The sequence below is a fragment of the Carassius gibelio genome, chromosome A20 (genome assembly GCF_023724105.1).
Source record: "Carassius gibelio isolate Cgi1373 ecotype wild population from Czech Republic chromosome A20, carGib1.2-hapl.c, whole genome shotgun sequence".
NCBI lineage: Eukaryota > Metazoa > Chordata > Actinopteri > Cypriniformes > Cyprinidae > Carassius > Carassius gibelio.
The window spans coordinates 16,050,781-16,077,677 of NC_068390.1; the positions used below are offsets into that span (position 1 = coordinate 16,050,781).

Genomic DNA, 26,897 nt, shown 5'->3' on the forward strand with positions numbered 1-26,897 from the left:
ATAAGAATCGAATATTCAGACAGACGATGGTATTAAAAGGCAAATAAACAATATTTATATAAATATTTATTAGAAACTTGCATATTTACAAAACCACTTTACATTTATGATATACAATCTATCTTCAATAAAACACCTTCAATTATTGTTTTTGAAACATCAGAACACCTCTCATCTAGTGCTGTATGTGTATTCTAGACACATCATTGAAAATCCATGTTCAAGAAGACCAAAGTGCAGCAGGTCATAACACTGTTAACCTTTGCAAACAAGGTTGATTAGTGTCATTTCAACATGCAAGTAAGCACATTATCACTGTCTTCTATAAGGAGTCGGTCAGCACTCCCTGTGTGACCGAGTGCGCTCTTGTCCTCTGCGGGCCCATCTGCTGGTTGATGTTAATAATGCAGATAAGAAGAAGGAAGACCACTACACAATCATCCAGCATGCCCAGCACACTGCTCAGTGGCCCAGGAAGTGACTCCAGTGGAGAGGCCAAGGACATGGCAGCGCCAAATCCACAGACAGCCACCCTCAATAGAAACAGCAACACCAGGCCACCAATGTTTCCCAGCCATCGCACCAGAAAGAGCAGGAAGAGAGGTGTATCGCACAAGTAATCTTTTACCTAAAAAAAAAGAAAAGATGACAGTCATACATTAGCATATGACCTAGCACGTGGGATATCAGTTTGGGACGTGTATCTACAATAAAAACATGTCCTTGGGTGTCTTCCAACTGTAGGAAAGAATGCCATTCCAGGTCTGAGGTTTCACAACATTTGTGGCATCAGGAACTAAAATAGGTGTGGTGACGTGATATAGTCAAGTCAAGTCAAGTCTGCTCTAGTACAGAGAAAATAAAATGATAAACACAGCAGAGAAGTAATAATGGTACGCATATAGATTTATTGGGAGCGGCACTAGTTTATCAACAAAAAGAATCGTTTTATGATGTAATTTTTCAAGCCAGCCGCCATCTGTTTTTCTGAGCATGGCATGTACAGTGCAATGTCCAATTACAGTAGCTACAACAACATTGTAAGTCTGACTTCACTAAAACCAAACTGGTATGATTTCAGTCAAAGCAAATGTTTGTACCTGTCTTGGTGCTCCAGAGTAGCGCCTGTTATAGTCTCTGACGTGTTTTAGCACTTCTGACTCTTTACAGTCAGTTCTGGTCTCGCTGAAGAGATGACACATCTTATTCACCTGAGAATAAAAAATAAAAGACAACAAATAAAAAGAGAGCTTTGTCTTCTCTGTATGTTTAGACATATACAGAGAGTAAAACAGTAATTATGAAATATTACAACTTTTTAAAATGTTTTCTATTTTAAAATCGTTTAAACTAGTGTGTTCCTGTTATGGCTAAGCTGAATTTTAAGCAGCCATTACTCCAGTCCTCATTTGGGGAAAGTAAAAAAAAGAAAGAAAGAAAAAGTCTTATTCAGAACTTAAATGTAAAAAAAAACATGAAATATAATGCATTTATTTTTTTCTTCAAGTAGCATGCATCAGCTAAGAAAGCTCTTACCATCTGTCTGCACATAGGACAGCTGATGGCATCTAACCAGGAGCAATGTTTCCAGTAAGATATCAGACATGGTGCTGGAGAGGGAAAGAGACAGAAGACAGATTAGCGTGGGTCTCTTCTTTACCATGTGCCCAGTGCCATGTGCCAGAAATGTGTTATTTTCAATAGTTTATTCTGAACAACAGCGTTTATCAGCTAGATCTCCACAGAAATGCATTGGTTTTGGTGACTCTGGAATGACATTTGGATTCCACCATTCACATCATGTTAAAACAACACAAAAATATTATTTGTTGCTCTTTATTTTTAGATTCAGGTATATCTGGTAAATCATATTCAATGGAGTTTTTTCTCAAAAGCAATTATTTAACATAAAGTAGCTACTCAAGTTCACTATATATTTGATAGAGCTGATATGATTAGAAGGAATAATACAAATAATAGTAGGTATTGAACAGATAATCAAATCTGAAAAAAGACATGCATGTTTATCGGCACGTTTACTAATTTTTATTGCTTGTATTATCTTTGCTGCTCTTTATTTCAGTCACTTTAATGTGCTTGCTTAAAGCACTTGCAGTGGAAGAATTACAATGTAATGGAACAACAGTTTAGAATTTAGTTTTAACCTACAAATATTCACTCTATGTGTGTGTATTCACATGATCACATGTAACTATGACAACAGTATAATATTAAACTCCATGCACAACACTGTAGGATCACATGACCGGGTAAGTGTTGAGTACTCGCAGAGTAAATGGCCACCACCATCTGCTCTCTCACAGTTCGCCAGTTACACTAGTTTTTTTTTTTTTTTTTTTTTTGCAATGATGTGTTTGAATTAGGTTGACGCACCACAGAAAAGATGCCCGCAGTTGGTCTCTACAGGATAGCTGGCAATCTGTAAACACACGGGGCAGTGATTGTCCCTGTTGCCTGCTGGTAACCATATCTTGGGCAAATCCTGCAAGCATGAAAATAACATTATTATTTTGAATTAATATGAACTTTTCCAAGTTCTTAGAGAAATACTGTTTACAAAAAAGCAATAAATGATGATTAATAAAATGTTATATTATGTATTTCATGGAAATATTGCTCTGTTGCATGTGTCATTTATTTCTATGATAATCTATGACTTTATAGTATTGCAGTATTTCACTGAAATACACATTTCTAACAAAAATGCTACATTTAATTATACAAAATTAAATTAAATACACAATATAATAATTTTACTGGTACACTAGTTTACTAGTAGGCCAGTGCATGTGTGTGTAGGAACGTATATGCACCTCTCTGTTGTTCACCTGAGGATTGTGTGGCTGGCCTTGACTCCTTGTCTTTAAGTGTGGAGAGCACCTTCAAAAGTGAGAGATGCAGTTATTAAAAAGCAATAGTTTGGATTTTATTCCTAGCCATTTTGTCGAACTGAGAGACTAAAGTGTAAAAGGAGTTTAAAGGGTCACCGTCTTTATATGTGCAAGATGAGTTAAAACATCATCATTAAAGTATAATTACAGTTTATAGATTTTCTGAGAAAATAGAAAATCTGAGTTAACTGTATTGGAAAGTACCTAATTACTCTTCATTAGGTTGAAACTGTATTTATCTCAAGATAAACTCTGGTTTATTTATTTTTGTTTACAAAATGTATTACACTTTTTATGTGTTTCTGGACAGGAAGAGTCTGGAAGAGCACGTACAAAATCTAAATTTAGCTGTCTGACACACCTGTGTGTTTTACTCAGACAAGATAACATTAGACAGCCTTAAAGTTACATCAGCCTTTGAAATATGTCAGTACTGAACTAATTTGCCTTTTATATGAAAATAACTATTTGCATCTTATATAATGCAGCTTTTTTATCTCATAAAGCTTAATTTTCTGTAAAACAAAATACATAACAATGTGCGCATGATCCCATGTGAAAGTATTTGAGAATTGTAGGACTGTGAGTTCAATTTATAATTGAATAAAGTTAGATTGACATGACCTAACTGCCTGATGTCATAATATTTAGTGTCTGTGTGGTGCCGCATATTTATTGTCCCATAATACCATAACACAATTAATATGCGGTCTCAGGACACTTCATCATAACATGTATATTTTAAAAAGATTCTGCATACCATTTAACTGCTTAAAACAGCATCTATAATATATATTAATGTAATTTCCCAGTTACATAATTTGCTTGGTTCATAATAGCGTCATTTTAACATTCAGTTTACACAGCAGACAGTTTCAAATTGGATTAAAAATGTGCATAAAATGTATGTTTAAGTATATAAAAGTTTGTCTCTCTCACCTGTTGTGGAAGCTGCGACTTGTAGGCATTTCTTTTTTGTCTTTTAATTCAGTTGCTTTCTCTCGTGGAAGGCAGAGACTGGAATGCTTTCTTACTGCTTCAATGCACACAGTAAATTTGACAGACAGGTTAATCATTAACCAGGGCATCAGTTCTCTTTTCTTTTCTGTTTTTTTTTTTTTTTTTTTTGAGATTAAGCAACTAGACTGATTTCCTCTTGGATTTCTGAAATTCAGGAAACTTGCTTGCAATCTTACGAGCCTCTGCAATATGTTAATGCATGTGAAAATGTGTTGATTGTCTACATTTGCACTGAAAAAAGCCATAGCCATTTCTCGTTCTCCAGTGATATATTTTTGTCATGTGACCACTATCACAGGTTCAAAGACACAGGTTGTAAGTCTTCTCAAGTAGGTTAGGTGTCTGGTTAACCTGTCAATGGTTTACTGTAAGTTTACACAATCTACAGCTGCCCCATAGTAATGACCAAAGAAAGGCATTTCACTGGGATGCCTGGAATAATCATATCCAGGGCAATCCAGCAGATTAAAATAAACTATACCCAATAGGCTTATTATATTAAACATGTCGACACTCAAATAGAGCGTATTATGTGAGGGTTATTATAAGTTTCTTATTTTCATTCATTATCGATAAGAGAGCTCTTGTGACTTAGTTACCCAACTTCCAAACTGGCTCCATATCAGTGTATTTGCTCTGGAGATTTCTGCTAAAAATTGCTCAAGGTAATATTTACCTTTCTCATTTTAGCCTGAACTGCAAGGTTATAGTGGCTGAAAATAGCAGCTTTTGATCCACATGGGCCTTGATGGCACAGGGGTGGGTTAGAGACCAATAGCCCAGATGAGAACCCGAAGACTGTCATGGTTTAAAGTCCAGTGTCATGTCAGTCAAGGATTACTCCCACCATTCACACTCTCTCAAGTGTTCTGGTTAACAGGTTGAAGATGCAATAGAACATTTCTTTTCGGCTTATTTCTGGCATGTCCATTCAGCTTTATGGTGAAAATATAAATTGAGTAAATAAAGGAAAGAGTTTATTTAAACTTTAATGGAATGCAGTTTCTCTATTTGTATTTATTTCTATTCTACAGTTGTTTGCAATAAAGGCACAAATGTGTCTCTATTTTGTATATGAAGTATTCCCACATGTGCTCTTCCCATACTAGATAAACGCATGTGACTTTGCGTCACAATCTTATCTCTTTTTTTTATTACAAAAAAAGGTAGGCTAATCTTGAGAGATGTTAATGTGTAACAACAGAAAACACAAATCAATGTAAATCAGTATTAAATATGCAGCCTACATCCTTATTACAACTCCTTACTTTCCATAGTGTGGAAACCAAACGATTAAATTACACCAGATGATCCGTGTTCACTGCTCTGCTAGGCTCCTCGGATCTCTGTTTTGATTGGCTACACGGTGTCCTGAACTCAATACACCATTGGTGTTTTATTTCTTGCTGTTGCGCTCTTGATCCCTTCAATCCCCCAATCCTTATCAAAGAAGCACGCGTTGTATACGCAGCGGGAATTCACGAAGCCTTTACGTATCAATTAGTGCGTAGAAGCAACAGACGTGAACTAGTGCTGCTGAGCGCTAGTCAAACACACACGCAGGTGGGGAGGGGAAGCGCATTGTTGACAGGTGGACGGAAATATTTGTCCGATCGCACAGAGGAGATATGGATTTAAATAAAACGGTGCTGTGCGAGAGCCTGATTATTTGGGTAAGATCCTGTCTTTTAGTTTAGCTCTAAGGTCCTTGGAATCAGGAATCGTTTATTTATCCGCGATCAGATTTTTGAAGATAGCGTTACCTGCCGCAGGTAGTCGTTTCCTTTGGACACCATGGTCCAAAAATACCGGAAATAAGACATATAGATGTGTGCACTTGCTCTTGTAAACCAAACGGACCCGGCGGTGCATCATTACATCATTAAAAAGCGCCAATTTCTCCAAGCGCAACCCGTCCAACACGCGACACCAGTATGTACAAAAATCATAACGAAAACAGACTCAGAATGCTGTTAAGACATGTACACAACACCAACAGTCACCGCCAACTCCATCCTCATCCGATTTAGGCGTCTAATCTGGTTAGGTAGAGTATTTGTTGAATGTGTCTTATGCAATCAGATATTCCCTGTCTCAGTTGAATATGATTGCGTTTTGATTTTTGATTGCGATATGTGACCGCGTGCTCGCGCTCCTCTGCATTTGGCTCTGATCCATGATGTCACACTGCGTTCACACTAGGTCCTCTTCCGAATGGTTTTGTAAAATGACTTGAGATGCAAAAGCAAACTGTCTTTCCTGAATCATCTCTAAATCATTCTCTAAACTTGTGGTGTCTCTATAATATTATATTGTCATTCATAATGCAGCTTATAATGATTACCTGAATAGATGGTTACCCATATTTTAAATCCGTTATTTGTTGGCTAAAATCCCAGAGTCCCATTTCTGTGTTCTTTATGTCAAAGCAGATTGGATGGCAAAACTGAGATGCACAAAACCTCCTGGATTTTCAGTTAAATATACTATCATGCTGCACCAGTTGTGATTTTAAAAGCCTTTATTGTACTAATACAGGGTTTTCCAAATAAGGATTGACAAGTTGATGGGAAACTAATAATTAAATCAAATGTAAAATTAACCTTTGAGCTGTGCTGAAAATCCCTTTTCCCAGTTTGTTGTTCCCAGTCAAAAATCACCAGCCTTTTAAAAATTGCTTGGATTTAATATTTTTGTCATCTTGGATCTAATCAATTATTATTATTATTATTATTTTACATTAACATAAGCATTTTTGGGAAAAGGCAAATCCTTTCTGTGTCAGTATGACCGCACAACAATTAATAAAAATAAAACCGAAAGCTTTTTTATTAATTACAATCAATAATAATATGACTATTATTAATGTCTTTTTAATTTTTTTTTTTATGTATTAAGAATATCTCTGTCACTGTAGTGTATGATTGTTAATTATTATCCTGTTTAAGCTTGTTTCTTTTTTGTATGTGTGGCCTCAGCTGCAAACCTTCAAAACCGCGGCCCCCTGTAAGACAGTAGAGGATCTGACCTCAGGGGCAGCCATGTCTCAAGCCCTGCATCAGATGTGAGTGTGTTTACATCTACTTGACATTTATTCACTGGCAGACGCTTTTATCCAAAGTAACTTTTATTGCTTTCATTGTATTTATTTGATTATAACCATGACTTTGATGTTGCTAGTGTCATGTAATACCAGTCGAGCTGCAGTGTTTCTTTGACTCGTTCCTTCACACTCGACTGTGTTATACATTTCTCACTCACCCTTATTTTTCATTTTTCCAGGTCAGCATTACAGATGTATATCTAAGCTTGTCAGTGTGTCAATATTTTATGACTTGCATTGAGTTGTGGGCAGTCCGCAGAGTCATATTACCTGAAACGTTTTTTGATGTATATATTTTTTGCTGAATAAACATTCAATTGTATAGAAATAGAATATGTTGTTATCAGACTGGAGAGCCTGAGAGTGTGACGTGATTCTGATCACATTAAAGCAGGATGGGATTGGAACAAAACGTATTTGATTTGATTTGACCAACTTATTTGAATGAAAGTATCTGAATTAGATAAGACTGAACTGCACTGATCAATATATTTCAATTACAGAGATCCTTCATGGTTCAGTGAGAGCTGGCTGGCTCGCATTAGAGAGGATGTTGGAGATAATGTGAGACTCAAGGTAGTTTTGTTTTTCTTTTAGGCCCTGGTGCTTAAATCTAACTTGGAGAACATTAGTCAATGCTAAAATCTTTGATTCTCTACATTTTTACAGATGAACAACCTTAAAAAGATCCTGCAGATGATGGTTGATTATTATAATGAGGTGAATGACACGGTTTGGTTTATTAAAATGCTAATTTGTTCATTTGAACTGTTTAAGATGTCATCAGTCAGACTTTAACTCTTTAGAATTAACCTTTTATCAGACACAAAGCATTCTGAATTCACACATGCCTACAGTCAAATTAATTTGTAATTATTTGGTGGTATAATGATATAACTGTGTGAATGCCTGCAAATTTGCTCTTTTTTTTTTTTTTTCAAAGATACAATGACCATACCTAATCTGATTAATTCTAATAATGAATATGTGTTATGATCGCTCTGTGTTCAGGTTTTGGCTCAGAAGATGACAGAATTCCCTCTGCCTGATCTGGTGCGTGTGGTAGAGCAGTTTGATCAGGTAGAGCTGGGACGCCTCCTACAGCTCATCCTGGGGTGTGCAGTCAAATGCGACAGGAAACAAGGTAGTTAGAGGGATAGTGCACCCAAACCTTTAAATATTATTTATTATCATAATTAACGTCTGTTTTCCCTGTGATGAGTGTATATATAATCATTTTAACCCTGTGTTTTTTGTTCAGAGTATATCCAGATCATCATGACCTTGGAGGAATCTGTACAGCATGTGGTCATGACTGCTATTCAGGAGGTCAGATTCATTTTATTCAGCTTTTTTTATGTGGTCATATGTATTCTTTCATTTATAAAGAACAAAAAGGAATTTCAAAGCTTTTTGTATTGGTTACAGCTTATGAGCAAGGAGAATGTGTCTCAGTTAGGAACAGAGCATCTTGGAGATGTTGAAGAACAGGTAGGAAATACAGACATATAACATCATCATAATGTCAGCTGAGAACTGTCAAGAGTACTGATATTGTCGTTAGATGTAGTATTCAATGCTGTGGTTTTTGGTAGTTAAAAAAAGCCTTGGAGGATCTGAGTGAAGTCATGGCAGAGAGAGAAGAGCTGGCACAGCGCTGTCAGGAGCTCGATGTGCAGGTGAGATCCAGTTTCAGTAAAACAGCTGTCAAGGGGTTTTGCATTAATCAAGATACCATAATATTATGAATGTTAAAAGTCAAGTCACATTCATTTATGCAGCAGTTTATATAATACAGATTTCAAAGCAGCTTCACGGTAATACACAGGAAAATAACAGTGTTAAAAATTTATCCATTATGAAATGACTCAGTTGTAAAGCAGCGCTTTAAAAAACAGTAGTGTCATTATTCAAATCCATTTAGTTGATTTAGTTCAGTAACCGTGTCATTGTAGCAAAGTTGATCAAATATGAGCTCAATTCCACTATAAAGCTGCTCTACAACTGTAGATACTTTTGTTAAGATTGTGACAAAATGGTTTATTAATAGAAACCATGCATATTATTATTATTCCTTGATTTAGATATGAATATACAGAGGTGCTGAAATATTTACAAGCTGTCTACATTAGTCAAAGAAATCCAGAGACGGCATTAGTTTTAGTGGCTATGTTTGCAGACAAGTGTCAGCATCTGTTTTCTGCTGCACCTTCACAGATGAACAGATTTAGCCTTTGAGTGCAAGTGTTTTTTGTTTGTCTCTGCAGAGGCTGATGTGTTTTTTGATTTACCAAGTGGTAAAGTAATTTGTCATGTACAGTGTTTTATTAAATACTTTAGTATATATTTCCCTTTTGGAAATTGTGGTAAATTTAGTACATTTAAAGGTGTTAATTTTCATGTGCACACAAATAGGTTAGAAATTCACGTGTTGCTGATTCTTGACAGATTGAGTTGTAAAAGTATCCTTGACCTTTGAGAGGTAAGTCTAAACAAATGCATGATAACCTAGCCTAACTAAAACTAAAAGACTGCATTGACACTAACCGATCTAACCACTGAAAAACTGGTCTTATCTGGGGGTTTTGTGTGGCAAAAAAAGGTCATGGGGTCAGTGCCTAAATTACTGGGTTATATACTAGCACACTCTAAAACGAGAATAAAATCCATTTTCTGTTTGGGTGTGAAAGATTTAACATGCTTAACTTGAACAGTGGACTTGTTTGACTTAATTTGCTAAATGCTAATTAAAAAAAAACAATGAAAGTTGTTTTATTTTTCTTAGCTGGTTTATTTCCTTTTTTGGTAAGTAGTTGGGCAGCGAAACATTTTTTAAATTGCAAATCTCTTATAATTCACAAAATAATGAAAATAATCTTTACATCATGTTCTGTACATACATTATTATTCAAAAGTTTGAGGTCAGTAAGTTTTTTTTTTTAAGAAAGTAATTATTTTATTCAGCAGGGATGCGTTAAATTGATCAAAAAATGTATTTATAATCTAAAAATGGATCACATTTTCCACAAAAAATAATAATGTAATATAAAAAAGTGTTTCTCAGCATATTCAAATGGTTTGTGAAAGATCGTGTGACATGAAGGCTGGATTAATGGCTGTTGAAAATACAGCTTTGCCATTAAAGGAATAAATTGCATTTTAAAATAAATTAAAATAGAAAACATTCATTTTAAATTGTAAGAATTCTTATTTTTGATCAAATAAATGCAGCTTTGGTGAGCATGGGATACTTCTTTCAGAAACATTAAAAGATCTTACTGACCCCAAACATTTGAACGGTAGTGTAGATCGTACAGTACAACTCTACACACAATTCTATGTATGTTCCAATATGTCGTATGTAGTTAGCTTGACACTTTCCAGAATGCCCTGATGTTTGACCTTTTGCCCTTTGAACAGGTGACAATGCTACAGGAGGAAAGAAACAGCCTCCTGGCAGAAAACGACCTCTTGACTGATCGATCCAGTCAGCTTGATATGTTTGATAACCCCAGCACTCCATCAGGGAGGAAGCACAGCCAACTACAGCTACAGCTAGAACAGCTTCAGGAGGAGAACTTCAGGTACAGCTTCATCTGACTACAAGATCCATCATTCTCCATATCCAAACTAACTGGTCAAATATTATCTGCAACTTGCTTGATATTAACCTGCTGATGTTCTGAATATTGTTGTGGATGCATAAGTAGACAAGCATTGACATGATGAACCAAGCGTGGGTAGAATGCCTCCATTTAAAATAGCTTGCAGTGTAAATAATGAATGTGTAATAACCAGACTCGAGGCAGCTAAAGATGATTACCGCATCCACTGTGAAGAGCTGGAGAAACAACTGGTGGAGCTTCAGCATCGTAATGATGAACTGACCAGTCTGGCTGAGGAGTCGCGATCGCTTAAAGATGAATTAGACATATTAAGGTTTGCGCTAGGTCATACATATTTTAACAAGTCGTTTTTGCCAGTATCCTCTTTGGGTGTTTTGGGAAGTTTTATGATTGATTTGTGTTTGTTTAGGAGCTGCTCTGACCGGGCAGTCAAGCTAGAGGCCTCTGTTGAAACGTACAGGAAGAAGTTAGAAGATCTAAGTGACCTCAGACGGCAAGTCAAAATTCTGGAGGAGAAGAATATGACCTATATGCATAACACAGTCAGCCTTGAAGAGGAGCTACGCAAAGCTAATGCTGCAAGAACTCAGTTAGAGACATACAAGAAACAGGTGTAAACATGCTAGCAGTTTTATTTTATTTTTATCATTGCATCATGTTTTTTTAAGAAATAATATGTTTATTCGAAAGGATGCATTAAATTGATCAAACACTGGAATAATTGCTGCTGAAAAATCAAAAGATAACCATTACATTGTTTTTGGAACTTCAGGGCCAGGAGCTCCACAGGAAACTGTCTGATGAGTCCCGTCGGGCTGATAACCTGGTGTTCGAGATGAAGAAATTTCAGGAGAAATATGATGCTTTACTGAAGGAGAAAGAGGTAGACCGGCACATTCACCCTGTAGTAACTCATACACATGCCAAAACCTTGGGATAATTGTGTTTCTGTATGATTGATCAGAGGATCAGCATTGAACGGGACACTCTCAGAGAGATTAATGAAGAGCTGCGATGCACACAGGCCCAACAGGACCAGCTATTACAAGCAGGTATGTTTGCAGACCCCACACCTAGAGATGTTGCTCATGAATCGGAGCAGGTAGGGTCTACTGAGTGCGATAACTGTTCCTCCACTCCTGAGGAGCGTTTGGCTTAGCCAATTTAAATTCAGTCAAATCTGCTAATTCGGAGGCAGTACAGCCTGTTACATTGATATTCCAACCACAGTGCAGCCTTGAACCCAGCTCGAGTGTTCTGTCTGGGTCACTTCGCAGCTCAGTAAACAGATGGTACGAAACTTGAACTTGTGTATATTTCATGCTTCACAGGAAAATATCAAACAGGAAGTCCAAACCATGAAAACCTGGCAGCTGAGATGTTGCCCATTGAGTACAGGTATGATATATATATATATATATAGCAGGTAAATCATAAAGATTTATTTCTGATTTAATATGTTTCAAAATGTCATTTATTCCTGTAAGGGTAAAGTTGATTTTTTTTAACATCCATTACTGCAGTCTTCAGTCTCACATGATCCTTCAGAAATCATTATATTATTCTGATCTAGTGCTCAAGTGACATTTGGTATCATTATCAATATTGAAAACAGTTGTGCTGTATAATATTTTTTTGTGAAAACTGTGATAATGTTGTTTAATTGAAAGTTGAAATAAATTGTGTGAAGAAAAGTCTTCATAATTGGTAATAATGAGTGAAGAACGAGTTGTTAAAATGGTCATTACTACTGTTTTAATATCAATAGCAAGACTAGCATAGTACTGTAGCATGCCATTCTGAACCTAATGCCTTTGTGATTCACATCTTTAGTGCATGGAAAATCTTAGTTACCATTGAAGTGCTCCTTTATTTGTGTATGCTGATTGAATATGTCTGCTTTTCCAGGGAGAAGTTCATCCGTCTGCAGCATGAGAACAAGATGTTGCGTTTGCAGCAGGAGGAGTTAGAGAACGAGCGTGTAACTGAGCTGCAGGAGCAGCTGGAGGAGGCCCGGCGCGGACGCAGCCAGCTGGACACTGAGAACAGGTACAGATTGTCAAAATACATCAAACATAAACTGACCGTACCGTTTTCTACATATAAACATGCCCGTGTGAGAATGTGTTGTGTTGTTTTATATGTATTAAGGCTAAACAGAGAAAGAATTAGTGAGCTCCAGCAGCAGGTAGAGGATCTACAGAAGGCCTTGCAGACACAAGGGACCAAACCTGAAGATGTAAGTGTGTGTTTGAGCCACTTGGTGGTGCTGTTTTTGCACATTTTTGGTCAGTGCTGCATGAACATTTACTTTGCTAAATGATCTGGTCTTTTATTTCTTTCTCATTGTGATGGTGATACTTTTCATTAAAAGTCACGTTGCTTGTTTCCTTTCATACAGTCTCATCTGAAGAGGAAGCTGGATGCTCATATGTAAGTTTGCCATTTAAGCAAATTTTTGTTGTTGTTGTTGTTTTAGCTATGTTTGAGCATCTTATGCACTTTCTGAAACTGATGGTCCTTATGTTATTTTTTTCCCTAGGGTGCAACTGAATAAGGCACAAGATGAAATCATGAAGAAGAAAGAGCTGTTGGAGGACCTTCAGCCAGACGCTACTCAAACCAGTTAGCTTCTTCATTTTGACCTAACCCAATATTTCACCCACATTGCTTTTCACATAGGCTTTTCATAACCTCATAGACAAAGACTGAGTCACACTCAACTTTGATGCCCATGATCTAGAGTGATGTTATGATCCTCTTTGAGTAAGACACAAAAACTCTTTCAAGTTCCTCTCAATTTTAGAGATAAATGTCACTTTTAGGTGTGAAGATGGATGAACTGATGGCATCGCTGAAGAAGAAAGATGAAGACATGAGAGCGATGGAGGAACGCTACAAGATGTACCTGGAGAAAGCCCGTGATGTACTGACATTAACTTCAGCTCTTACATACTTACTATCTATTACTATCTATATGCTCTGGTCTGTGTTACCATTTTGTAGCCAGGTTTCATCAGCCAGTATATGTATTCTTGCCTAATTGTAAGCTCTTTTACAAGCTCTGTTATATAGAGAGTTATTACCCATATGTTCCAATGATAATATATGTCATGTGTTTCTAAGGTGATTCGAGCTCTGGATCCTAAGCTAAACCCAGCCTCAGCAGAGATCCAGTCACTGAAAGTGCTGCTCTCTGAGAAAGAGAAGAGGATCATTGCTCTGGAGGTAGAGCAGCCATCACTTCTCTGTTTTACATGTTATTTACATCTAGCAATTTCAGACTTTCTCACTCGCAATCTCATTCTTTTTGTTGTTTCTTTCTCTTTTAACTCCTGTCGGTTCTCATCCTCCCTTCTTTACTCAGCGGGAGTGTGAGCAGGCCAAACTGAGGGAATATGAGGAGAAGTTAATTGTGACAGCTTGGTATAATAAGGTAAGATGACATGCATGGTGTTATAGTGCATGGTGTCAATACATGATGCAGTTCTTTATTTAGTTAATAAATTAAAGATCCTATAAGCCATTTATTTGTTAAAGATTCTGCGATCTATTTGCAATCTATTTACCATATTTTCTGGAGTCGCACTTTTTTCATAGTTTGGCTGGTCTTGCGACTTATCAAAATTAATTTGACATGAACCAAGAGAAATGAACCAAAAAAAAAAACATTACCGTCTATCCTGCTGAATGCTCCTGTAGTCTACACTGAAGACATAGAGCGCCCTCTCGCGGCTGTAGATGGTAATGTTTTCTCTTGATTCTAAATAAATGCGTTTTATAGTCCAGTGCGACTTATATATGTTTTTTTCATCATCGTGACTTACTTTTGGATTGATGCGACTTATAGTCAGGTGCGACTTATAGTCCAAAAAATACGGTATTTATTTTTGGGTTTGTTTATTCCAATTAAAGATGCTGGATTTAGCTGTCAATTGAATATGCTATTTATTTATATTTGCATCTGTCAATTATAGATGCTGTAATTTAGTTAATTTTTTCAGTTAAGGATTCTTCAAGCTTTTTTTCAATAGAGAATGCTGCAATATTTATTTGTGTGTTGGTTGATTAGTAAAGGAATGTTACTCAAAAATTCCTATTGAATTGAAAACTGAATTAGTTGTTTTGAAACATCTATCTCAGTCATAAGTGTACACTCTGTAAAGTTTAAAAGAAAAAAACGTTTTTTCTTAATTGCCACCTTGCTGAAAAATCAACAGTTAATTGCTTTGTGTTCACAATAATTGTATTACATTTTTTGTCATATTGTGATAAACATACAGAGTTTGAGTTACCAGAAGTTGGCAATGGAGTCACGGCTTAGTGGGCGATCCAACTCTCTAGTGCCGCCCGGCCAGTCCTTCCTGGCTCAGCAGCGGCAGGTGACCAATGCCCGGCGCACCATGTCCATCAACGTGCCTGCCCCTTCTTCCAAGTAACCTTGTCCTGAGTACCTCCCCAACTTCCTGCTCTTCTCCTCCTTCCCCTCACACTTAAACTCAAGTGACCTTAAGTACACTTCTAAACAAGGGGACAAGCATGCCATGATGAACGTTAGCGTGTCCCCATGTGATCACTCACTACACTTACACATGTATAATAATGTACATAAGGGGCTGAACTCTGATGAAAGATATTCATTCAGTACACTATGACGTACAGTAGCAGGCTTTTTCACTTTCAGTACTAAACAAGCACCTATAACATTCTGCAGCAGGGTCATTTCTGAACCAGCATTTATACACTGAAGGTCACAGATCCATCCTTGTCGAGCTCACTCAGACTGTGCAGGAACAAATGCATTCAATGCGTCCTGTAATGGTAGCATGCATGCTTTTGCTAGAAATTACTTCCAACTATACACTATGCAGCCGTGGAATATATTTGAAGTCACGCAGGTATGTCTTATAAAACATTGAAAGTATATGCAGACTGCACATTTTGCCCTAACCAATCAAAATCAGGATGACGATCAGGATGACGATGTATCTGGTGCTGGACACCAGATTTCTTAGTTTGTTCCTATTATAATGACTTTACTAAACAACAACAACATGCATCGAAACATTAAAACATTTAAAAAGACATGCATATAATCACTTGAATTGATTAAATCTGTATCCAGGTGCTTCATTCAGCCACTTATGGTATTTTATATTCAGTTGACTGTGATAGGACTCTTGCATGCTCTTTTAACAAGCAGAGGGGCCTTTTATAATGTGTCCGGTCTGTGAAAAGACCTCAAGTATCAGGATTTGAACACCAGCACAGAATTATATCAGGCCATAGGTAACTGCTGTGACTGCTTTGAATGTGTTGTATACCACTCATAAAAAAAAAAAACATGCTTGACTTGAGAAACATAGCTGCATTGTGAAATGGCTTTTGCTGTATTGTGAAAATCTGCCCCTGCTTAGGTTGAGTTAGCTGTCCGCTAATAGACTAACTGTTGCGTTTTGAAATAAACACTCTGTTTGTGTTGGGAGATAATATTAATTCTGTTTTAAATAGTAAGGTTAATCATTACGGTTCTGGTTTGTCTTTTGCGGTGTTTTATTCTACTAGGCTTTTTTGGCCTGTGATGGGTAAATGCTGTTGTTTTTTGAAATGCTAATATGTATGTATGGTGTGTTCAAAGGAAGAACTCTTAAATCTGTGTTCTCAATTTTATGAGCACTGTCATTGTTTGTGTGAGATTATAAATTATAAGATTGGATTCATATGGTGTTAGAGTAATATTTGGAGTTAAAGAGCACTTGCAGCCTTCATTTATTTGTTATGAATAAACAATACTGTTTTGCAATACCGCCTTGCTTGCATGTTAATAACCCTACCTTTCGAAGTCTTTACTCATGTCTCACCACTAGATGGCGACTAATTTAAATATTTCGTTAATTTTACAGTCCCGCAGTGTCACTAGTGGTGCTGAAAGAAGACACAAAAAAATCCAACAGGAACATATTCTGACGTGACTAGGATTTCAACATTGTTTATTATCATGACAAAACCTTGTTTATGTGTCCGACTAATATCTGTTGCTATGTATTATCTGTCACCTTAAAAATCTTGAACTTCATCCCCTTGACCCCACAATCTGAAATTGGTTCCAACAGGTAGATGATTCTATAATGTTTAACTTGTTCTAGTGACCTTTTCTCTATTTTTTTTTTCTAGGGCAATGTTCATCTATCACGCTATTAGTTTTTATAGACTAGGCATTACTAAGCAGGTTTATGCATGTTTGACACATGGGAACTAAATATGTATTCTCTCACACCCATTAATTAATCAGGAACTACTGAACTTTATATAAGTCAGCAAAAGACAGGACATCATCTTCATTAATGTTAAACAGATACATTGTCATATTCAATGACGTTAGTATTATATTGCTTTATAATGTTGATTTATTGGCATAATAGAATCAGCGTGCCGTTGCATGGATCTTGAAGGGGTGTGGGGTGCGTGTTACTCCTATCACTCCATCAAGATTGAGTTTCTCACCCTCTGCTGCTGAAAATCGAAATTTTCTGAACAAAGTGACAAAGAAAAGGAAGAGCTCCATTCTCGCGAGCTGCTCCCCCAAACAGACCCTCTTTCCTGTGACAGAGACACAGAAGTATTTATTTTATTATAATTATTTATTTATTTATTAGTTTTCTTACGTACCCCAAACTTTTGAATGGTAGTGTAAATGATTAATAATATATTATCTTTTGGTACATGGTATTTTCAATTTACCTGCAGAAAAGGGCATGAATGCGTCCCGCCTCACAAACTTGCCCTCTTTGTCTAAAAAGTGCCCAGGATTGAACTCGTAGGGTGTCTCCCATTCATTCTCATCAAAGAGAACCGAGTGCAGTATGGGTAAAATTGCTGTACCCTGGTTGAAACGATAATGTGTCAAAATACACCATTGATCCCTTTTTGAGAACCATTTTTGTCAGTCAGCCAAATTAATAACTTTTGGAAGTGATTACATTTTTAAAATAGGAAAATATTGCTGAATTTAGTTCTTATCTGAATAAATTAACTGCGTATCACTAACCTTTGGGATGAAGCTCTCTCCAAGGGTTGTGTCTTTGTCAGCCATCCGCAAGCCATTCATTGGTACAATATCTCCGAATCTCAGGATCTCGTGGATGACAGCCTCAGTGTAGGGCATGTTGGCCTTGTCGGCTATACTCGGCTCCTTTGAGCGTCCAATCACTCTGTCTATCTCCTCCTGAACTTTTTCTACAATTGACACCATATATTAAAATATCAGTTACGTATGAGTTACTACTTATATGCTTAGTTTATTGAAATTCACCTTGTACTTCTGGGTAAGTGATGAGGTATATGAGACCCCAACATAATGCAGTGGATGTAGTTTCGGTCCCAGCCAGAAACAGGTCTAGAACACATGGAATAATGTTCTCTTCATCAAAACCATCTGTTGTTTCATGTGGCTTCTGGTAAGGGATGGAAGGAGTAAAATAAGTTGCTGTATTCCTACAAATACATGCAAGTTCAATAGGCTAGTTTGTAGTTCTCCTGGCATTTTAATAGTTGTATTACCTTCATAATCTCAATTAGGAAGCTGTCGATGTAGTCTCGAGGCTCTGAGGGATCCAGTTCGGCCTTGTGTTTGACAACAACCTCTTTAACAAAGGCTTGCAATAATTTGTAGTTACTGAACATGTCATTGTGTGGCCCAGGAAGATGCTTCATGATGGTGGGAAATGCTTCATAGAGCTGAATGTAAAACATTTTTATTCACTCATGTGTCTGTAGTAGTGCTGCATGACCAGAATTAATTATGAATAGATATTTGAAGGAGTAGCTCTCCAAAAAATTTAAATTGGCTTAAGATTTACTCAACCTCAGGTCATCAAAGATGTAGATGAGTTTGTTTCTTCTTCAGAAAAGAGTTTTGAAACTAGGTATCAGTTGCTCACCAATGGATCCTTCTAACGGCACCCATTTACTCAAGGGGAGCCACTTGATAATAAAATGCAAAATTTCTTCAAATCTGTTCTGATGAAGAAACAAACTCATCATGGTCTGAGGGGTCTTTGTGGTATTACAGTACATAAAGGACAATTATCAGAAAGAAAAATTATTTATTTACCTGTGCCCAAATGGACCCCTCTAATTGAATGCTTTTAGATATGTATTTTAGCATTGTCCTGAATTGGTGGTCTGCATAATCAAATCTCTGGCCGAACACCATTTGACAGATGATATTGGAAACCGCATTGTTGAAAAGAATGGTTGGGTCAAAAGCGCCTCCTGAGAAGGACAAAAACTAGATGAGTCCTGTTATTTACCCTAAATTGATTCTGATACATGCAAAGTTTTGTGTACCTTTCTGTTTGTCAATCTCATCAAGTAAGAAGCGGCTCTCTTCACAGATGGTCAGCTCCATTGTTTTCTTTCCCAACCCAAAATTCCTCAGTGTTGACAGAGCAAAACGTCGTTGCTTCTTCCACATTTCACCATTACTGAAGAAGAGTCCAGCTGTCCGGACACGAAAAATCAGTATATAATCGGGTTTCATAGGATACTGAAAGTTTAGGACCTGAAACTTTTTTTCCCAAAAAATAATCTGTGAAAGTATGTTTGTAAACGTCAGAAGATGATGATCTTATAATCTAAATATTAAATGAGCGGTGTTATTTTCTATTCATTTTATGTCCTTTTTTGCAACCGTTTTAGCAAGCTTTAGGACATGTCTAAACAGTTTGGCACTATTAAAAATACTTTTTTAAATTTTTATTTTAGAAATAAATAACAGATCCAAATTATGTAACTATTTGGGCTTCACAGTTTAAAGGAATGTTTATTCAAAGGGACTTTGGTTCTTCAGATTCACAATAAACAATGCTTTTCTCTTGTGATAGGTCGGTATTATTTAACCTACCATTGCCCGAGTAGACTCGACATTGTAATGGACTGTAGGGCCGATCCAGAAAGTTTTCAGCTTGAGTCACCAGGGCCTCCTTCACCAGTTTATAACCAGTGATGAAGACCACTTTGTCTCTTCCTAATCGCAGACTGAATATATCGTTGTAGGCATGGCCTAGCTGTGAGGAGAACAACAATGCAGAAGCTTGAAGCATGTGACTGTAACTAATGCAAATCATTGGGTTCATAAATATTTTTTGTCAGCAAACTGCAAGCATGATCTAAATGTCATACACACCATATCATGTTATCTCTTATCTCAATATTGTATATATATATATATATATATATATATATTAATAAACATTGTCCTGTCCTATCAACCCATAAGTATCAATATTGTCTGCTCACCTTTGTCAGATATATATGCGGCTCCTTCGAGTCAACGTTGAAGACATTTCCTAGGAGTGGAAGAGAGAAAGGGCCACGTGGGTAATTCGGTGGGTTTCTGTTCTTCACATAGTCTGCCACCAAGAGAAATGCCACTATGAAGAGCAGTAGTCCTCTAAAATCGAGAATCTCGAGAACTGAGGTTAGCACCATGACAGGCGAAGAAGGATAATGTGAGGTTTGCAGAGTGTATGTTGAACAGGCAGCCTTTGTCCATCTGTTCAGCCTGCCACTCCCCTCATACTTCTCTCAATAGATGTAATGTTTTTAACAGAAAATGGACTCGGAGTTACACAACTTCTTGACGGTTTAGATTACTCTTGTTGTGTCAGAGATTTTTGAGTGTCGAATGAATGTCGGCTAATATGTTCATTAATTTTAATGGGGCGTCTTCCTCAGATTGCATTATTATCTGCAGCATGATTGAGACCAGAAGTGAGGTGGACTATTGGAGTTTATACCTTGCAGGTTCATTTTTAACCGTGCTTGACTTTTGCCATAGTGTTAGTGATTGAATCCTCCCCACTCTCCCATATTCATTCATGTCTATATTTGCTCTTTGATTTGCAGTGTAAATAGGGGACAAAAGATGTCAGTGCAAAACACATGATCCTGATAGTTCCAAAACACTTTTCATACAAAGCTGGCAGTACCAGTTCATATTTTAGAGCTTTCAAATCAATCAATAAGGTGCACTAATGGTCACTCAGGGAAAGGTTATGTGTTGGTTTGAAAATGAGATGTAAAATTGCTAAATCAGAAAGATACATGACTTTATGAATTCTTTAATACAGGCAGGTTAAAGGTAAGTAATAAAACAACAGAAAACAACTATGTGTCTCTGTGTGTGTGTGTGAAACTATTTTTTAAAGAAATATCTTATGCTTACGTAAGACATTAATTTGACATTTATTGGGTAAAAAAAAAAAAACCCCACAAAACTTATCAAATTAGCGTAATATAATTATATTTACACAGCACATACACTAAGCAATCACAAAGAAGAGGGGAAAAACACCTAGTCATCAGCCATGTATATCAAAGGTGTGGCACCTTGCAGAAGTAATAAGAGACTGGCAAAAACTAAAAATGTATGCATAATCAATAGATATTGTAGGAGGGAAAGAAATAATGCATAAAGAGCTACAGTAAACAGAGGTTCTGAAAAAGGTTCCCACATTTTAACAACTGTTCTATTTTCAGACAGAACAAATTCTTTCCTTGTGTTGACAGGAAGTAAGTGTTGAAGGCCAAAGCACATTTCCTTGTGTTTATAGTACAGATCATAATCTATATAATGGTGTTACATTTTGGCAAAAAGAAAAAGTAGTAGTACATAATGTACAATTTAAATGACTTTGTATATGTATTATACATATAAAAAAAGTCCCAAATAAACATAATGAAGTTGTGGGTGATATTTCTTGCATTAAATTTGTACTGCATTCTCGCAGAGCTTGTATGGCAGGGGGGCTTGTGTGAAGCCCACCTGGCTCTCCAGACTGGACTCCTCACCAGGAGGAGGGCTGAAACTGAAGTTCTGCAGGAGAATGGTGAGAAAGATGAACAGCTCCACGTGAGCCAGTGTATTTAAATATTTTTCTTTCACCTTTGGTATAAAATAGCTTCCTAGATTTTTGTCCTTTACTGCAGTTCTAGCCATATTGAGAGACACAAGGTTTGCTTTTCTAAGATTTTTATGTCAGCAAAACTGCCTTTGAATTTCATTTTTTTTTCTAAGACCATTGGCAAATATCTGCTCTTGTTCACAAACTCACATCATTTTGGTCAATTCCACAAAAAACAAGACTTCTTATTTTATGTCATTTTGCTTTTCAGTCAGGGGTCAGCGTCAAAGACAATGGAAGAAAATTGTGTTTAGACCTGCTGTACAATCATAGAAGAAGTTTTTCTTTACATTCAAAATAATTAGCATCCTTATTTTGCACCTATTGAGCAAGACCACTTTGTTTATCTGCAATAAAACTATATATAATAATCACAAATTATCTTGCTACTTTAATTCCATATATACAGTAGCTGTATTATAAACAAATATGTTGTGCTTCCTTTCTTTAACACATTGGTTGTCTTATTGCTATTGTTAGAGTTATTTACCCTCTGCCTTTTTCAAATAAAGGTGAAACAGAGCAGTCAACGAAGGTTTCCCCTTGAGTGATTAAATATATTAATATAAAAAATAACATTATTATTGTTCAGTTATATAGTAAATTAGCAATATCTTAATGTTACATCATCACTACAGTGTTGTAATAAATGTATGAGTTCCTCATCAACAGTTCAATAGTTTTAGATTGTGAAGACATTTCCTAGGACAGGCTGCAGCCAGGGTCCTGGTGGAACATTTGCTGGATTTTTATGACTGTAAATCTATAAGCAGCAGCAGTAAACAAATCACAAACAAGCAGCTTTTAAACTGCAAGCACTCATATAAGGAATACTGTATAAAACCATGGCTGAGTCTATAAGCAGCTGTTTCCTCTGAGGTAAACCAACTTATTTTAGACAAGCTGTTGTTAATAGGGTGTATTTGTTTGTGAGAGAGAGAGTGCACGAGTGCTATTTATCTGAAAAGAGAGAGTTAATGTGGGTCTCAGCACCAAGAGACCATTCGAGCAGCTTGGGAGACCTTATGTAACCCTGTTACGTAATCAATGTTTATTGTTCATGCTATAGTTTCCAACAAAAACAGAGCCTCAGTTCAACCTCCGTGTGAACCTTCTGCATTCCAAATGAATCTCTACCAAGAACACGTCATACATAATGACTTACACAGCTGAACTACAGATAAGAACTTCCGTGCAATCATGACAATGCTAAAGTGCTTTGGTTGGACGACATGTTTCTTAATGCATAACAGTACAGAACACTCCAGCTAAAACATGATATAAACGTGTGTAATGTACCGTATGAATATTTTGGGTTCTTGCTTCCCCAGGGCCTTTGTTCCTGGGTAGTCAAGAGGGTTGGGGAGGTAATAAGACACGCTTGTTTTGCTCTCTTCCTCTATTCTCTGCAGAGACTTTGTGAAATGTAATGCATGCCTGATATGTGCTGCTCCATTTTTACAGTCTGAGAAGTTTGTAAATGTAGATTTTATCACACTGTTTAACACTGGGTACAATTACTACACTCTAAGATTTGAAATTAAGGAAAGGAAAAGTAGAAAAATTACTATTTCAGTCTTTCTACTTAAACATGTTTAATTAAATGTGCATATCAGAGAGGGACATTTGTCCTAAAAGCACACACGCACACAATCTAAAAAGGGATTTTGTCCATATGTGTTGACTGTACACTCAGTGTTTCAGATTTCAAGAGGATTAGGCCTTTCATAGTTTTGGGGTTGCAGGAAGTTACATAATACCCCAGCTGTTGTTTAGCAATGAATCTGTGACATTCCTTTACTCAGTATAGTTAAAGTAACTCAAAGAATCTGTCTTTTTATATGAAACAATTCTAGTCATCTTTATTGTATTTTTTTTTTTTTTTGCATGAAACAGAGATTTAGTTGTAATTTATTTACATGACAAATATGATTATACATCCGTAAATAATGTAGACAGTGCATTGTTACATGAATCAATACATATGCATTTGTACAGTACAACAAAATCATTAATATATGTATTGATACATTTACACATACTGTATACATTAAAATCAAGTGTACTACATTGCAACAAATGAGATGCTAACATAAAAGATAATTATCCAGACATATTCTGTCTTATTTTTCTGACTTTGTTTTGTCCTAACGTGAGGACACACATATACGGTAGGGAGCAGGAGCATATGTGAACCATATCTCGCCCACTAAACTGGGTTCCTCTCCTGGACATTTGGAGATGGTGAATTGCTGCAGCAGGGAGGTGAAAAACAGGAAGAGCACCTGACGGGCCAGCTGCTCTCCCACACACGCTCGCTTACCTATGAGCAGATGACATAGAGCACAATTGAGGTAAATTTAGGTATTTTTGTTGTATAACAGCCTGAGAGTTCATTCATTCAAAACCGCTCATTGTTTTGTGAAAAAATTAAATATTACATCATTGCATAAGGCAGTTTTTTATTAATTTATAAAAGCAAATTGCCCTGTTAAAGTGAGTGCTAATTTTGTTCTTCTGTATTTAACACTATTCAACAACAACAAAAAATCACACAATTAGAAAAGTTATATATAAATATTTATAAAACATTACCTGATGAAAATGGCATGAAGGCATCTCTCTTTCGAAACTGGCCATTTTCAGTCAGGAAGTGTCCTGGGTTAAAGGTGTCTGGTGTCTCCCATTCGTTTGGGTCATGTAGTACTGAAGACAGGATTGTTGAAACAGCAGTGCCCTAATAAAGAGAGAATGAAAACTGCTGATCTGTGTAGCAAACAACAATGGCTGATTGACGTAAGAAATGTATGCCGATATGAGATCATTGACTATATGTTTTAAAATACATGTAAATTTCAATCAAGTCTAGACTAGTCTTGAATAGAATAGAATTCCTACCTTTGGAATGAAGTATCCTCCTAGTTTTGTGTCTTTAACAGCTTTTTTAGGGAATCCCATTGGAACAACATCTCCAAGTCTTTGCATCTCATGGATGACAGCATCAGTGTAGGGCATATTAACTCTGTCAGCCAAACAGGGTTGACGCGACTGTCCAATCACCCTGTCTATCTCTTCCTGGACCTTTCCTGAATGGGAAATACAAGATAGTTGTAAAGTGGTGACAATATGTCTTTTCTTTAAAACTGACCAAACCAAACTCACTCTGTGTTTCTGGATATTTGATCATAAAAAGAAGACCCCAGCGTAATGTAGTGGCAGTGGTCTCTGTCCCGGCCTCAATTACATCCAGGCAAGTTATCACTAACCCTTCTATGTTAAAACCAGCCTGGGGGTCACTCTTTTTCTATGGAAAAAAAAACATGCTGAATTATTCAAACATCTTCATATTCAGAAAGAAAATTCCACCTTTACTTACTGCACCTTTTCCATCTCAGTCAGATAATTGTCTATTAAGTCACGAGGGTTTGAAGAGTCCCAGTCCTCTCTGTGTTTAATGATCTCTCCTCTCAGGAAATTTTTGATCTTCTTATAGTTGGAAAAAATTGTCTGGTGGGGGCCAGGTAAATATTCCAATAGCCAAGGAAACACATTGTACAGCTGTAAAAGATGACATTATAGGTGATGAATACAGATTTTGAATAATAATTACCTCACAGGACGTTAAAATATGAAACTAGTGTTTAAGGATGCTATTATGAATCAGTACCTGTGCTCTAGGAGAGCCCATTAACTTAACGCATTCGGTGTCAAGACGCAGGATACTTTGGTAGCATTCATCATGATACTCAAAGCGTTGACCAAATATCAAAGAAGCAACAGTATTTGAGACAGCACCGCTTAAGATAGCCAAAGGGTTGAAAGGTCCTGTTTGAGAGAAGAAAAAAAAGGATGTTTATTAAATTGCAAATTGGTGTCATTCTTCTTTGCCCCAGTAAACAAAGATTCTCCTGTTAGTGAGATATTTACACCATACCCTTTTCTGTCTTAAAGGCATCACAAAGGAAGACACACTCTTCCTGGATCCTGTGCTCAAGGCTTTTCTTCCCCTCTCCAAACATCCGCAAATGGAAGGCAGTGAACTTCCTATGCGACCGCCACAGGTATCCATTACTCATTGATATACCTATATAATGATGAAACTTATCATTAATAATAAAACATCACCAACTCGAAGAATAAAAACTGGTACTAAGCATTAAGGTCATTGTGGTCAGTGCGCTTACCAATTGCCTTGAAAACTTTGTGAAACAGAGGGACATTTGGACGCTCAACAAAACTATCACTCTGAGTAATGAGGGACTCCTTTACCATTTTATATCCAGATATGATTACCATTTTCTCACTCCCCACTCTTAAGCTGAACACCTTCCCATAGGCTTCAGCCAACTGAAATTCAAAATTTTTATTTTATTTATATCAATCAAGTCCAGAAACAAGACAATAAATTAAATCAACATCTAAAATTGCTTTAAATAGACAAACATGCTAATTAAAACCATATGAATTTAGCTCCCACCTTAGCCATGCTCCTAAAATCCATCTTAGTGAAGACAGTTCCCAGGAATGGCAGAGGCCAGGGTCCTGGCGGGAAATTGGAAGGATTCTTGTTTTTGATCATATCTACAAGGAGCAGAAATACGAAAAAGAAAATGATCCAGCTTTTAAAATCAAAGCTGTCGTATATCAAGTGCAGGATCATGGTGGTAGAGGAACAGCAGATGCTCTTTGTCTTATTTGAGCTCTGTGGTTTGTAAATGATCATTGGTATAAATACTTTTGTACAGGACTGGGAGATGTAAATAATGGGAGGGAGGAGTAGAGAGATATTACATATCTCTCCATGAAGGTGGAGAACGAAACCTTATGGAAACATGTTTATCAAAAGTAAAAGTTTGATGATAAGCACATAAGATATTACAAACGCACTGACTACATCACAGTGTGACCTGACATGTTGGCATCTGCACTAGAGGTTTAAAACTATGTTAATACTTTAATGTTAATACTATGTTAATTTTTGCAGCTTTGATTGTACATATACAAATAGTAACATAATTTGGCTAATCTTCATCTTTTTCCATGTTTTCATATACAATACATTGGTACATTTTAATATGTACAATAATTGCAAGCTCATTTCTGAGTTCAAGGGTGAACATCAAGAATTATTAACTTGAATCTAAGAATCAAATGCAATGACACTGCATTTTTAAAACTGTGTGACAGAGATATTTATTGCGTTTGATATGGTTTGCCCATTTGTAGATCAGAACAAATAGGCGTTGGTATTAAAACAGTGTGAAGATAA

General features: G+C 36.6%; 4 protein-coding genes across 5 annotated transcripts; 1 reads left to right on the forward strand and 3 right to left on the reverse strand.

The window, feature by feature from the left end:
• Positions 1-48: 48 nt before the first annotated feature.
• Positions 49-4,007, reverse strand: LOC127938803 (E3 ubiquitin-protein ligase RNF170). 2 transcript variants are annotated; one of them, XM_052535674.1, is made up of 6 exons: positions 3,852-4,007; positions 2,850-2,901; positions 2,395-2,503; positions 1,537-1,610; positions 1,101-1,211; positions 49-628 (listed from the first exon to the last, which is right to left on the reverse strand). In XM_052535674.1, exons 1-6 carry the CDS (start codon positions 3,998-4,000, stop codon positions 323-325), a joined length of 801 nt encoding a protein of 266 aa, XP_052391634.1. In that variant the 5' UTR covers positions 4,001-4,007; the 3' UTR covers positions 49-322. The 2 variants fall into 2 exon arrangements, with proteins under 2 accessions (XP_052391634.1, XP_052391633.1); XM_052535673.1 differs by having other exon boundaries at positions 2,835-2,901; positions 3,852-4,004.
• Positions 4,008-5,464: 1,457 nt separating this feature from the next.
• Positions 5,465-16,464, forward strand: LOC127939006 (protein Hook homolog 1-like). The gene is made up of 22 exons (XM_052535979.1): positions 5,465-5,605; positions 6,911-6,996; positions 7,539-7,611; positions 7,705-7,755; positions 8,047-8,179; positions 8,297-8,364; positions 8,464-8,526; positions 8,631-8,714; positions 10,456-10,619; positions 10,834-10,974; positions 11,071-11,272; positions 11,434-11,544; positions 11,626-11,713; positions 11,993-12,059; positions 12,570-12,710; positions 12,813-12,900; positions 13,063-13,094; positions 13,204-13,286; positions 13,487-13,587; positions 13,788-13,889; positions 14,029-14,097; positions 14,945-16,464. Exons 1-22 carry the CDS (start codon positions 5,561-5,563, stop codon positions 15,098-15,100), a joined length of 2,148 nt encoding a protein of 715 aa, XP_052391939.1. The 5' UTR covers positions 5,465-5,560; the 3' UTR covers positions 15,101-16,464.
• A 172-nt stretch (positions 16,465-16,636) lies between these two features.
• On the reverse strand, positions 16,637-20,354 carry LOC127939009 (cytochrome P450 2J2). Its single transcript, XM_052535983.1, has 9 exons — positions 19,962-20,354; positions 19,567-19,729; positions 19,011-19,163; positions 18,775-18,935; positions 18,222-18,398; positions 17,974-18,115; positions 17,710-17,897; positions 17,403-17,544; positions 16,637-17,261 (listed from the first exon to the last, which is right to left on the reverse strand). The coding sequence occupies exons 1-9, from the start codon at positions 20,151-20,153 to the stop codon at positions 17,086-17,088; spliced, it is 1,494 nt and encodes a 497-aa protein (XP_052391943.1). The 5' UTR covers positions 20,154-20,354; the 3' UTR covers positions 16,637-17,085.
• Positions 20,355-23,292: 2,938 nt separating this feature from the next.
• Positions 23,293-26,315, reverse strand: LOC127939013 (cytochrome P450 2J2-like). Its single transcript, XM_052535986.1, has 9 exons — positions 26,106-26,315; positions 25,813-25,975; positions 25,563-25,712; positions 25,296-25,453; positions 25,010-25,186; positions 24,791-24,932; positions 24,527-24,714; positions 24,224-24,365; positions 23,293-23,951 (listed from the first exon to the last, which is right to left on the reverse strand). Exons 1-9 carry the CDS (start codon positions 26,286-26,288, stop codon positions 23,776-23,778), a joined length of 1,479 nt encoding a protein of 492 aa, XP_052391946.1. The 5' UTR covers positions 26,289-26,315; the 3' UTR covers positions 23,293-23,775.
• Positions 26,316-26,897: the final 582 nt, after the last annotated feature.

Coding starts and splice junctions, on each gene's coding strand:
- LOC127938803 (XM_052535673.1), bottom strand. CDS start 4,000: ATGCCCTGGTTAATGATTAACCTGTCTGTCAAATTTACTGTGTGCATT. Junction 2,902..3,851: donor AGTCGCAGCTTCCACAACAG/GTGAGAGAGACA, acceptor TCACTTTTGAAG/GTGCTCTCCACACTTAAAGA. Junction 1,212..1,536: donor GTCCTATGTGCAGACAGATG/GTAAGAGCTTTC, acceptor TTTTATTCTCAG/GTGAATAAGATGTGTCATCT.
- LOC127939006 (XM_052535979.1), top strand. CDS start 5,561: ATGGATTTAAATAAAACGGTGCTGTGCGAGAGCCTGATTATTTGG. Junction 6,997..7,538: donor TCTCAAGCCCTGCATCAGAT/GTGAGTGTGTTT, acceptor TTTCAATTACAG/AGATCCTTCATGGTTCAGTG. Junction 14,098..14,944: donor TGACAGCTTGGTATAATAAG/GTAAGATGACAT, acceptor ATAAACATACAG/AGTTTGAGTTACCAGAAGTT.
- LOC127939009 (XM_052535983.1), bottom strand. CDS start 20,153: ATGGTGCTAACCTCAGTTCTCGAGATTCTCGATTTTAGAGGACTACTG. Junction 18,936..19,010: donor TGAGATTGACAAACAGAAAG/GTACACAAAACT, acceptor TGTCCTTCTCAG/GAGGCGCTTTTGACCCAACC. Junction 17,545..17,709: donor GAGAGAGCTTCATCCCAAAG/GTTAGTGATACG, acceptor CGTTTCAACCAG/GGTACAGCAATTTTACCCAT.
- LOC127939013 (XM_052535986.1), bottom strand. CDS start 26,288: ATGATCCTGCACTTGATATACGACAGCTTTGATTTTAAAAGCTGGATC. Junction 25,454..25,562: donor TGCCTTTAAGACAGAAAAGG/GTATGGTGTAAA, acceptor TCTCTCAAACAG/GACCTTTCAACCCTTTGGCT. Junction 24,933..25,009: donor ATCTGACTGAGATGGAAAAG/GTGCAGTAAGTA, acceptor TTTTTTCCATAG/AAAAAGAGTGACCCCCAGGC.